Source organism: Neospora caninum, chromosome XII, assembly GCF_000208865.1.
Source record: "Neospora caninum Liverpool complete genome, chromosome XII".
Taxonomy (NCBI): Eukaryota; Apicomplexa; class Conoidasida; order Eucoccidiorida; family Sarcocystidae; genus Neospora; species Neospora caninum.
In genome coordinates, this window is record NC_018398.1 from 1324204 (window position 1) to 1336308 (window position 12105).

The following is a 12105-nucleotide window of genomic DNA, read 5'->3' on the forward strand; positions in this document are numbered from 1 at the left end:
AGACGTAGGCGAACACACCGCGACTCGCTACGACGCACATTGCTATCTCACCCCTGACTAAGCACGTGTTACCGAGCCAGGTCGTTAGCGCCGTGACGTTTGTATCGAAGTCGAATGCGCTGGACGTTGGTGGTTTCGTCATGTGAAGCACAGTTGTTGATTCCAGCTTCGATGGCGCTACAGTTTTACACTGAGATAATACCGGGCCGAACTTTGGATTCGTGTCAGTGCCCATGACGGGACGCGAGCTGGTCGTGTAAGCCGGCTCCACGAGACGAAACAGAAATCAAACAGGCTGTCAGCGGCCACTAGTGCTTGGAGCAACACTGCCATGTAGCAGCCAGCCGATTTTGTCGCCTTTTCGTTTCTTCGGAGTTTTCGGAAGAAACATGTGTATTCTCGTGTGGTGAGTCCTGTTTGACATTCAGTGCCGGACTGCAACTCGAGTTTCTCCATCAAAAAGGGGGCGACTTCCTCGGATGATAGTCTCTGTGTTAACGAATGCTCCATCGTGATGCAGGTATGCTGTCTTCACTGGCCGTTCCAGGACTATCACCGCCGGGCTCGTGCATTTAGTCGCTGTATTGGCTTCCGATTCGTGCTGAAGCTACATCGACTGTTTTTCCGGTTTCCGACTTTGAGGCTACGAGGCAAAGCACCAAAAAGCTGCTGCGCTCACACTAGCTGTGCCTGATGCAGTGCGGCGGACTCCTAGACTAGAGCTGCATTTTAACGAGCAGGATGATCGTAGACTGACAAGAGCAGGGTAGTCGCTCGACCAGTGCGCGTAGAGCGCGAGAGCCACAGGGAATCCTGTTACTTTTGACACCTGCGTGTCTCGGATTCAGCTCACCGTTTCCGTTCTAAAGCGGGCACAGGCGTTCCGAAGTGTTGTCTACGACTCGCGACAAAGCCAATGTACCGATCTTGCCCGTCGGTCTGAGGTGAATTGTCCGTGTGTTACCTGCAGAGAACGTGCGCCAGCGCTGCTAACGTCTGGCTGTGTGTGGGGAAAACGCTACCAAATTGCTTTGTTCCCAACAGAGCAAAAACAACCTGCGTCATCGAGAGTAGTGTTGGGGCGTACCAAGCTTCGTTTCAAAGCTGTTCCTGCCCAAACGCGTCGATGCCCTGTACGGAAGACGAGGTCGAAGTTACCAGATATGAGTGGGAGCAGACGTTTACACCCGAAGAAGCATTCGTTGTCGTCGCTCCCCAAAAAGTTCTCGGACCGGGAAAAACAATTCAGCCCGACTACGGCATGGCGGGCGAACCTGGATGTGGTAGCTCGCGGTACAAGCGGGTCTTCTGTCGTGGTAAGTTCGCTCCGGAAGACAGTGCTTTGCTGACAGACTTTCCAGGCTCTCTGCATATCCAAATACACAGTGTTTACCGTCGGACGGGCAGGTGCGGCTGTCAGCAACTTCGAACTCGAGTCCGTCCATGAGTCTCGGTTTTTTCGGAGGCCGTATGTTTCCAGACAGTCCTGGGTCTTGACAGTGTCACAGTTCAGGACACGAATCGGAAGTAGGAGTGGAGGGGCGTCCTGGCATGTGTAACGAAGATTGCAGGTGCTCTGACAATGACTGGCTGGGAGCCAAAGTCGTGTGCCTCTGCGTTTGCTGCAGGCGCTTCCGGGAAGACCGGTGTCACGCGATACGGTAAGGGAAACCGGACCGTTTAGGGGCGCGCTGAGGAAGAGAGGAAAACAGATGTAAAAATTCATTCCGACGTCGTCGCCAAATGCCGACAACCGGGGAGCGTGTGGGGTGGACCAACACACTAGACTCAGGAGCGGAGGGGGGTGGTCTCTCAGCAGTCGAGGCATTCCTGTGAGTCCAGGCTGCAGTCAGGGCGTCCTGTTGTGAGGCCCGTCCTGCCTTTGCATAGGCTCAGGCGAAAGCACAGCTGGGGGATAGGTATGAAGTGCTGCCAGGAAGGGGTGGCGTCAAAAAGCAAGCACAGTGGCGGAACAGCCTGCTGAACAGTGTCTCTTCGGCACCCAGCAGCTGGACGGCACACCTGGGAGACGCGGTGAACCTCCGTCATTTCTGGGGCATATTTGTTCTGCGGTGGCCTTGGGAAGTGACCTTCATTCTGATCATGCAGCACGACTCTAGTATCGCAGATGATAATTTATGCAACGGCATTCAGCTCACACTTTCGTGTTGGAAAAGTGATACAAACGAGAGACTCGAGAACCTCGCTGGGGGGCGCGCGGCAAGGATGCGTTGTTACGGTATCCTGCGTTACTCGAACAGGTAGTCCCTGTCGCCGAAGGTTTTTTGCAGAAAGCCATGGCTATTGTGTGCTGGGGAATGTCTCCTGAATATGCGGTATCTCGTCGGATGAACCCGAGTGTTTCTGTTCTCTTCGTTGTGTCGGGAGCGCGTAATGGTTCTTCAGCTGTTTTGCGGTGGTGTTTTGTTGAGCAAGCGTGGGCCTCGTAGCAGGAAGTTGTGGGATCGACGCTGCACAATGCCCTTGAAAACTGGTTGAAAGCGCGACGTGGTGTTGCAGCACTAGCCTGCCTGGTGTCTTTTATGAGCAGACGAAACGGCAGACTGCGAAAATGCGACATCTCTGGATAGCGCGGTGATCTCGGACTCCGAGTGCCACTACGCGTGCAGCATTGTGATTAAAAAGTGCAAGGCTACCATTAAGAAGAACCCCGATGCATACGAAAGCGAATATGCGTGTTATACTGATCGACTGGAAAACATCCCAAAGTTGAGCTCGTGTTTGATAGAAAGCAGTAAGTTTCCCCAGCCCCCGCTCTCGCAAAACAGCCAAAAGTCGACGTCACGCCTGTTGCCATGCTTCGTCAGTTCGGAATTCTTAACTGGGTTGCAGAAAATGGCGTTCAGACTCATGTTTCGAGAAGACCCCTAGAAATTGCAGGGTCAGGTATTTGCTGACGTGGTCATCGCACGCGAATTAACTGAGAAGTGTATCGATTTGGGAGAGCTCAACCTTACACGGTTGACGAGTTGCATCCGGAATACGTGGATGGTCCTCCAGCGGCATGAGCAAGGAGTCATCCATGGACGGGCGGGATGTTATGTAGCGGCGGGCATTTGCCCAGGCGACAGTCGGCTGTTTGGTTTCGCGGAAAAACGAAAACCCGACCAAGTACTGATTGATCTTGGGTGTCGCTGTCCTGTAGGGCATATGATACCTAGTGGAATTAGCAAGTGAAAAGGCGGTTGCACCCAATTTCGCGACGCTTTTGGTCTGTGGTCGTTCGCCCGCTTGTGCCCCTGCGACCGTCAGGTTTGAGACACATTCCATGCACGTGGTATTTCGTTATTCCTCATAGAACTGAAGGGGCTGCTCTAGGTTGGAGACATGCGAAAGCCTTGCGAGTTCATTGCCTTTTGCCTTTCTTTCACCTGTTTGTCTCGCAGAACTGGTTGACCCAGAAACTGGAGGTCAGTTTCAGCACCCTGCGGTAGTCACTCGGTTCGTTCAGTGCCTCGAGTCTTCCCGAACGAGGGTCTTCAGTACCAGCATCTGGGTGTGTCTTACGTCGTCGTTCCCTTGCTCAGAAAAACGATTATAGGGACTCTCGGCGAAAATGCAAACCACGTTTTGTTCGTGTCTACTGTGTGTGGAATGCCGTTTTTGTCCAAGGGCAAAAGCAAAGACGCATTCAGCCAAAAAAAGCCTTTTTAAAGAGTCCCCAGAGAACACGTTTGTGACATAACCTTCCGTTGGTGGGGGAGAGAAGGCCGGTGTTGTAGCCTGGACGGTACGCCGGCAGGCGAGTCCAAAAAGCCAGGCCATCACTCGCTGACTCCGTTCTCTCTGTAATTTTTGATTATCAGTGACCATATGTGTCGACTCTGATACACCCGCCCAGGCGTATGCTCTTCAAAGGCACAAACGAGTATTCTATGGCGCTCACAGTGACGGCGGAATGATGTTCTGTATTTTGCAGTCGGGAGCTTGGAGGCAGGTTACCTTGTCGTGACGCAGCAGTGGACATCGGTCTCGTTCAAAAAAGAGATTGAAAATGCCGTCGTTGTCACTAGTGAGTTTCTCCTGGCAGCGATCTGACGGTGGCTGACATCGTCTCTCAGTTTCTATTTCTATGATGCTGTCGCCTATAGCGAAAAGAAGCTTCTTCCAAGCTTTGGCCGTTTTAAGTCTTACACAGCATCCGGGCCACCGTTGAATGAGTCCTCGAGAAAAGAGCAGTTTTTTCAAGGTTGCCCTTCTTGCCTCCAGACTCCAGAGGCAATAAGTAGACTCCTCATGACACAATTACCCGGTCCTCATGCTAGGATTCGATTCCCTCTCTCTGTATGTGTCCGGGTTGCTCGCCAGTGAAGTCACTCTCTCGCCGAGAGCACCTTTTTGCTGTCTCTTGTGGCCCGTAGTAAGAGGTTCGGGTGTGGGGCCAGCTGACACAGATAGCCGTTATCACGGGGGTAGCAGGCTAGCGGTTTGCCGCCACCTCGAGCGAATGAGTTGTCTCGCTTTTTCAACGGCCCACTCCAACGCCGATCACCTGTCACGCAACATTCCTGCAGGTCTGCCGTCAACGACGAACGCTCCCTCATTCATCCAGATCAAGGATGTAACATCAACCGGTTTCAAAATTCGGATGAAGAACGACTTTTGCTCCGTTGGTAGGGACCGTAGTGTGCCATTGTTTGCTGGTTCGTGCTCGTCTTTCGGCATAACATGTCCTCACGTAGACGTGCAGGACCAGTGGGGCGTGTTTCTGTCTTCGCTGTTGCCGAGTGCGACGAACAAGAGTCCCCGCCCTCTCAGTGACACACAGCAGAGGACTAACCTTCGGGTGTCCGCGCGTTGCTTCCGTGCAGGCTTAGCGTCGCCGTACACCACTGTTGGGTGGCTAGCATCGGGCCAGGGAGTGTTTGTCGTCAGTGGGGCCAAGAGATACGTTCGGGTCGGCACGACAATTGCTTCCTTGAATCAAACTACTACGATTCGGTATCTCCCCCGTATGAATTCTGCAACGGTAAGCACAGCATCACGGGCTCCCACCTGGAATGATGTGTGATTTCATCCTAATTTTTTGAAGAAAAACCTACAGGGAGTGGGTGCAAAGCGTACGTTCCGCTCTCTGGGTTCGGCAGCGACCTAGCTGTGTAGTGCAGATGAGAAGACCTCCACTTACGAAGAAGTGCAGACTCCACTTCTGTGTTTTGTCTCGCGATCCGATGTATTCGGAATGCCCCCGCTTCTACACGCCAGCGGCGTCCGCGGAAGGAAGGCAATAAGCCGTGCCAGAAAGGTAGTTCGCTCGCTCGTAATTGTAGCGACACGAGCGGTACGTACACCGGTGTCATTGATGACAAGTGTAGACAATCTTCCGCTCCATGACGCGAGCGTCGAACGTCTTTTCTCCGCCCGTGAAACGGCGCAAGTCATCTGGTTGAGGCAGGGGGTATCCTGTTTGCCGAAACGGGTCAACTCCTGTATATAAACGCAGGAGGAAAAACGCACAGTCTGTGTTGTAATTGCAACTTGCTATGTCATACATGAACTGCGCCAAGCATGCAGTGGGGTTTTTTGTGCGGGTCTTGGTGCAGCCATTGGTACTCTTGCAGCATCAGGACTCAGGACGTACCTCCGGGGACTACATTGTTGCAGCGAATCTAATGGCTTCCTCTAGTTCAGAAGCGACGTTTCAGCTGACAACTGTTGGACCCGGCGAGCCCGAAGACCCGCTTAAGGTCGGATACATGGTGTTTGATGAGATCGACCAGGACTACTGCAGCCTCAGTTGCCAGCTCAATGGCATAGCTCTGCAGGTAGGCTCGACGTGCGCTGCCGTCTTCTACAGTACGAGGGAGAACGGCAACAATGCAGCAGACAAAGCAGTCAAGGCCTGCCATGGACACAACACGCAGGTGATGGTATTCCTAAAAACCCAAGCGAGAAGCCCTCTCCAGCACTCTCCTAGCTCTTGTTCTGTCGTCTGGTCGTCAGCTTGCGTTAGATGATCCCCGTGGGATCCTTCAGCTTTGCGCAGGCGGTCGCAAGCCGCCACACCGCTGTTACAGGTTGCAAAAGAGTCAACCCCCGCATGCCGCGAAAAAACAAGAGGCAGGGTTAGCATTTGCACGACTTGCCGTCTCCTCTCTGTTCCAAAGGACAATGTACCAGTAGCATTCCCTTGTGTGCGCCCTCGATGTCTCTTCACTGTTGCTCCGCCGAGGCCTCAGGGCGGATCTTCATGAAGGCGTCAGAGGCAGGTTCAGAAAGGTACTCGGGGCACCAAAACACAATCCGTTGTTCTTTTGGATGTTGGCGTGGTTGTGTGCAGACAGTGTATGAGAACATCAGTGGGGGGTGGACATTCGAAAGCACGGATAGCGTGGTACTCGCCGGTCACACCGTTGTCTACGGGGCTGTCGTGGACCCTTCCCACAGCAAACCCGTGCTTATCTCCAGGAGTGAGGTCTCCTGGTTCCCAGGGAGCGACATCAGATCTGAAGGCGGCGTGGTGTTGGATTGGGGTTACGTCGTCCCGGGTGGCAAGGACACTCAGACGCCAATCTCTTCACGGGCCGCTCAAAACGCAGGCTCACAGAGTTCCAGGTCCGCGGAGAATTCAGGTGGCGATATGGGCGGGTCCGCCCTCGGGTCATTGATGCAAATGTCGCAAAAGGAGTCGCCGGCGCTAGCTTTGTTCAGCAATACACGCTCAGGGTGGTACCCTGCCATCGATATTATTAACAACTCAAGATGCACCACAGGTTCCGTTTCCAGGACAAACCGTTTTCCGAACGGCAGTGCGCAGAACCCCAGCAAAAAGGTGGCCCTCCTCTATGTGTCAAGCGGTGAGTGAGAATTTTCACCAGTGGAGAGAGCCGTCTCGCGCACTCGAGAAGAGCTGTAGAGGTAGGAGACTGATCCGAGACAGCTACAATGCACCACTTGGTTGCGGTCCACATGCGCGTGTGCGCTGCGTATTTTCTCTGTTCTGCTGCGTGCGCATTTCGTAGCCGAAACAGAGCTTTGGGCAGTTCAGCTGGCAAGCTCAATGGAACGAACTGCGTAGACAATGGTGGTCTGTACGCTGGTAAATGGCCGTGAAGCCTGTCGCCTGTTTGGGGTCGGGCCTAGTGTCTGGACACGCAAGCGTACTGACCAAAATTGATGTCTTGTGTAATGTGACCGCAGGCACGAGTGAACTGTCGTCTTCCAACCTACCATGTAAGTTCATACCTCCCTCACTCTAAAACGTCGAAGCTGGTACAGTGTACGTGGTGCGGTTAGCTACACCCCAAGCTGCCGGTATGAGCAGAATGCTCTCTTAGTTCGTTACTGCCTGCGTTCGGTGCCGCGCTTGTCCTTGCGACGCGTGCCGGCACGAATGCGAAAGAGACGATGGTCTCTTTCACTTTGTCTAGTGCGTCAGAAGAATGAATGCTCGCGTCAGGGTATTGGAGCGCACCGAGGAGAATAGGCGTGCTGCAGCAATCGCGCTCCTGCAAACTTGATATTTCTACCAGTCTAACGTGTAGACCAGCTGCTGCATCCCATGTTCGCCCTGTGTTCTTTTGTCGCTCCCGTCTGTCTCTTGTGCAGCTTACGGAGTAGACTGCGCATCTGCATCAGGCAAAGTGAGCCCGACCGACAGGGGGTCGGTGCTTCCGTTACTTCTAGTGTCACTACAGTCTAACTTCGAATTCACCTTGTGCTGGATGGCAGCGCACCAGCACATTCGCGCCAGGTTGCAGGAGAACCCTTACGCCCTTACCGCGTCCAACAAGCCCGGGATGGGGGACAGTAGGGTTTTCGAAAGGAAGCGGATGGAATGGGCAGCCAACTGTGGATCTGCAAACGCGGATAATGGAAAAGGTTTGACAGCCTGGTTTGTGTAGAGAGTACTAGAGCTTCAAAAATCGTCACGCGTGAGGTACACACTTGTGTGGGTTGCACTCGTGGTCGTAAACAGACCTGAACTGTGCGACTCGATGCAAAGGTGTCACTCCCCCGGCTTTCGAGGAATGTGACTCGAACATCGACTGGACTGAGTGAAGAAAACTCGCGAAGCTTATGCTAGGGAGTGTCTTCCACCAATAGTGTGCGAAACGGTGTTTCACCGTCCAGTAATGCATCAGGCGGCAAGAAGGCAGAACGACGATCCGTGTTTCGTAAAAGAACAGCAGGGTTAAGATGATAGGGGCCTTCAACAAAGGGAATGGCCGGCTATGTCTTCTTTCCGATGCAACCTTCATGTGCCTGCCTTAAGTGTTTTTTTGGTGGGATGGCGACAAGAGGTCAGCCCAAGCATTCTTTGTCAGTGCGGTGCTGGGTAACCAGCCTGACGAACATAGTGAATCATCATCATTTTGCAGCCCCCTCCCCCCCGCAGCTAGCGTTTCGTATTTCCATGCCGGTGGGCGCACAGAGTCCGTATTGATTTCATGAGAGGCGAACTGTGCTATGCATGTAGGTACAGGACAGTGTCGACTAGGTACCGGGGGGTGCCTACTGAACTTTTTGCAATGACTTTTATGTGTGCAAATCCGTAGTCAAGGAGCAACTGTTGGTCCAGTCGACTGGCTATTGCGTCCTTGGATCGAAAATTTTCCTTGTTTCTCTCTTTCACTCCGTGTATTTGTTTTTTCAGGCAGGTAGCGCGACCACCGCGTGCATTAAGGCATGCCAGACAACGGAGGAGGCCTGCACAGAGGCCGACGAAAAAGCGTGGCCGTGTTTCTTCCGACAGTTCCCGTTAGAGCAAAAGAGGAGCTGTCAAATCACAGCTGGTAAGCGGGAAAGATCAGGTACTTTTTTGTTTCAAGCGGACCCAAGCAGACCCGGTGAACAACCACTTGTCCAGAACCGCCACGTGTGTGTCTGCATGTGTCCTTGGTTGTTCCGTGCAGTTGCTTCGGACGCGGTCGCAACAAGTACCTCAACGCCGCCGCCAGTTGACCGTGAGTCATTTCCTGTTAAACTCGTCGTCGCCGGCATAAAACCACAATGCCTGTGAAACGGGTATTCGATTCCTGCGGCAACGGTGCACCGTTCTGGCAGCCAGGAACTCAGTGGCGGCGTACGCCACTTCAATTCGTAAACCCGTTTTTGGCTCAAAGTTTCCGGCAACTGGGTTTCTTGAAAATGAAGTTCATTTACGCAGATACCTTCTGTAGGGTAGCACGGTTGGTCTTGCTCTTTTTGTGTCCGTGGCCGCAGACGCTGAGCGGTGTGTGCTCGTAGATATGCGTGAGGAGGCGTACTCGGCGGACAGAGGCTGGGACCCCAATACAATGACCTGCAAATGCCCCAACGGAGCCCCCGCCTGCTCTGCAGAACAGGCCACGTATAATCTGGTTAACCATAGTTCGGTTGTCCTTAACCAAGGTGAGTCGTAGTAGAGCGTGGCGGCAGCTGGAAAGAGCTGCAGCTTGGCACGAAAACGGTGGTCCTGAAGTGAACCAAGTCTCGACCTCTGGGGGGGGGGGGGGGGGGGGGGTCTTTTGCAACACTAGAATATTTACCTGACTGCAGGTGCACGTCCTGTGGGACGTGTTTGATGCTGCCTGTACGACCCTCAGAAAATGTAGCCGGTTTTTAACCCCGTAAACAGAAGTGTTACGACACACTGACTAGGGCTTGCCACCATATTCAGTGGAAGAATACGGCACTCCAAAGGGCAAACAATTGTCCAGCGCTGCGGAAATGAACCGGCGCCTCCCCAATAAAGGTGTCGGGTCCCTGCTCTTCTCTGCATTTGTCAGGAACCGTCTGTGCGTCAGCCGCAGAAGCGGTATTTGGCATTGCACGCCAGTTCAAGCGGACGACCGCTGACTTATGCGGCGACCTGACGAATGTGTCAACTTCGAGTTGGGAACAGCTGCCCTTTCCCCCTTACATGGCGGATGACGTCAATGTGGATGATGAGGTCCTACGAAGCGGCTACTATCTGTGCTCCAAAACATACAACTATGTGTTCTGCCCCAGTAAGAAGACCCCGAGTTCCCGCCGCCAATATCGGGAAGCGCGGGGGAAACCGACACCTTTCGACCTCAGAGGAGATGATATGGAGTGTCCGCACCGAATTGTGACTGCTTGTATGTCGTGCTCTCTCTTCGCCAACAGTTGCACACCATAATGTTGCAATTCAAAGTGTAGCGACGCTGTTCCCCTTTTCTGGCGGTGCGTGCCGGTACCGCGGCCTGCGTGTGATTCCATACCAGATCTGCTGTGGCTGGGTAGCCCTCATCTTTCGCTGATGCGGTTGGTATGCGTATACTGTACTGGGGGTTTAGACCGAAAGCGGGAGAGCGATACAGTCATGGAAACCGGACCAATGGAACACGTCCTGGCCGACGCATGGGTTTGTGGGATTATTTCGTAGGTTCCTTGATCACTACGACGACGACTACTCCCGCACCTAAATGGGACTGGCCAGCGGATCGGGATTGTGTGCCAGGGGAATGGACAAGCTGGAGCAAGTGCTCAATGGACTGTTACCCAGGAAGGTAAGCAACCAGCTCTCCCGCGTTTTCGGCGGCATGGAAAGATGCAGAGGATTTGGACGTATATGTGTATCTTTGTGGTGAAAACGGTGTTATTCCTTTGGCTTGCGAACAGAATCGTCATGTCAGCATTCCAGTCACTTTTATGGGTCTAGAGCACGCAGCTCCGAGGCTCCGCCCCAGCTCAGGGAAGCTCAGTTTGTGTCCGCCACCGGTTGTTGCAGTTCTGGTCCATGCTAGGGCGAAAGTCTAATGCGTTCTCACTGGGAAAAGCTCGTTCACCAGTGAGACGCAGTAGTTTATACTGCGCAGAATGTGCATGCTCAGGAGCGCTATGCAGACTGAAGCTAAAAGACACAGCGTCTTTGCAGCTCACCCGCGACTTCCTGCTTTCCAGCGTAGCCAGTCCGTGCGATACTCTGGAATGAGTTGAACATCTTCACTGAGGTGTTCATGGGAGAGTTATTGCCTACAGAAAGATCTCAGGCAAATCCGACCGTTCAATCAAAGAAGATGCTCCGTCGAATGCACTTTGGCTTTGTCTGCAGTGGCACGCTTCCGACAAAGTCGAGGACCCGACCTGTACTCCTTGCACGACGTGGGACAGGGGCGCCGTGTGCACTAGAGGAGCAGGACATATGTAACATAGGTTCTGAGGTACCGTACTGCGAAGACCTATGCTGGATCACCGAATGGGGAGACTGGAGCGGCTGCGAACAGAAGGTGCTGCAGATTGGGCACTCGCCAGTTCGAGCTCGCACAAAGCTTCGGCACATCTTTATGGGCACAGCGGGCGTGTGTGGGTCCGAGACGCACGTCAAGTACGACTACTCCGGTTGCACCAGTAAGGAGTTTTTGCTTCAAGGGGTCAGACGGAACAAAACAACTCCGAGACGCTCTTACAACATGGGGTTTCCGGACTGTGCCGGTGTACCTGATCTTAGCAAGTGCCTCCGCATTCCGCCGCGTGCTGCCTCTCCCAGGCGCCAGTTCTGTCTGCTTCCACACATGCGGTTCAGAGGCGTGTTCTTCATCGCCCCTCTGGGACTGTCGTCCACAGTATATTCAGCCACCAGATCTCAGAAGGAGGAAAAAGGCTTCGAGGGGCACGGGCACGTCTCAATTCTTCGTTCAAATGGAACCGTGCCTCAGCAGACAGAGGCTACGTGCATATGGTAGACTACTTACGAGACACGGCAAACGGCGTATTGTTGTGAAAGTACCTGCGCAGCTTCAACTCTGTTTAGGGCCAATTAGCTTGTATGTTCTCGCACAGGGACAGCGGCCTAGGAGAGTCTTTGGACACTGATTGCCAATGTAAAGGGCGACGAAACCACCGAGCGCAGTATCATCGCCCTTTTCCGCATCCGAACCGTCAACTCAGATCTCTCTCGAGAGCTGCTGTTTTTAGGTGGGATGGATTCGAGCGGCGGGCGATCGGATAATGCGGCACCTTCGATGGTGGAGCAGCAATCACGGGCAACAGACGTGGTCTGCAAGAAGTCTTCCCGCTGGTCCGCGTGCTCTCTACCGTAAGCGGTTCACTTCAGCAAACACTACCAGTTTCTTCAGAGTCGCTCGTTTCCACTCGTGTCAAAGCCGGCGAGGCGATCTCTTACGTACTCTGGCCTTC

At 53.5% G+C, this 12105-nt stretch overlaps 1 protein-coding gene across 1 annotated transcript in view; it reads left to right on the plus strand.

The window, feature by feature from the left end:
* NCLIV_061910 (hypothetical protein) overlaps positions 1–12105 on the plus strand; it is a gene marked incomplete at both ends in the record, with an annotated part of 29558 nt that overhangs the window by 11317 nt on the left and 6136 nt on the right. Inside the window, 18 exons of the mRNA XM_003885743.1 lie at positions 429–520; positions 971–1316; positions 1629–1661; positions 2552–2755; positions 3408–3431; positions 3941–4033; positions 4536–4634; positions 4833–4990; positions 5565–5786; positions 6302–6818; positions 7162–7194; positions 7570–7604; positions 8618–8756; positions 8877–8927; positions 9187–9354; positions 9732–9953; positions 10352–10475; positions 11021–11316. Coding sequence (XP_003885792.1) covers positions 429–520; positions 971–1316; positions 1629–1661; positions 2552–2755; positions 3408–3431; positions 3941–4033; positions 4536–4634; positions 4833–4990; positions 5565–5786; positions 6302–6818; positions 7162–7194; positions 7570–7604; positions 8618–8756; positions 8877–8927; positions 9187–9354; positions 9732–9953; positions 10352–10475; positions 11021–11316 — 2856 coding nt within the window. The remainder of the gene's footprint in view (positions 1–428; positions 521–970; positions 1317–1628; positions 1662–2551; positions 2756–3407; positions 3432–3940; positions 4034–4535; positions 4635–4832; positions 4991–5564; positions 5787–6301; positions 6819–7161; positions 7195–7569; positions 7605–8617; positions 8757–8876; positions 8928–9186; positions 9355–9731; positions 9954–10351; positions 10476–11020; positions 11317–12105) is intronic.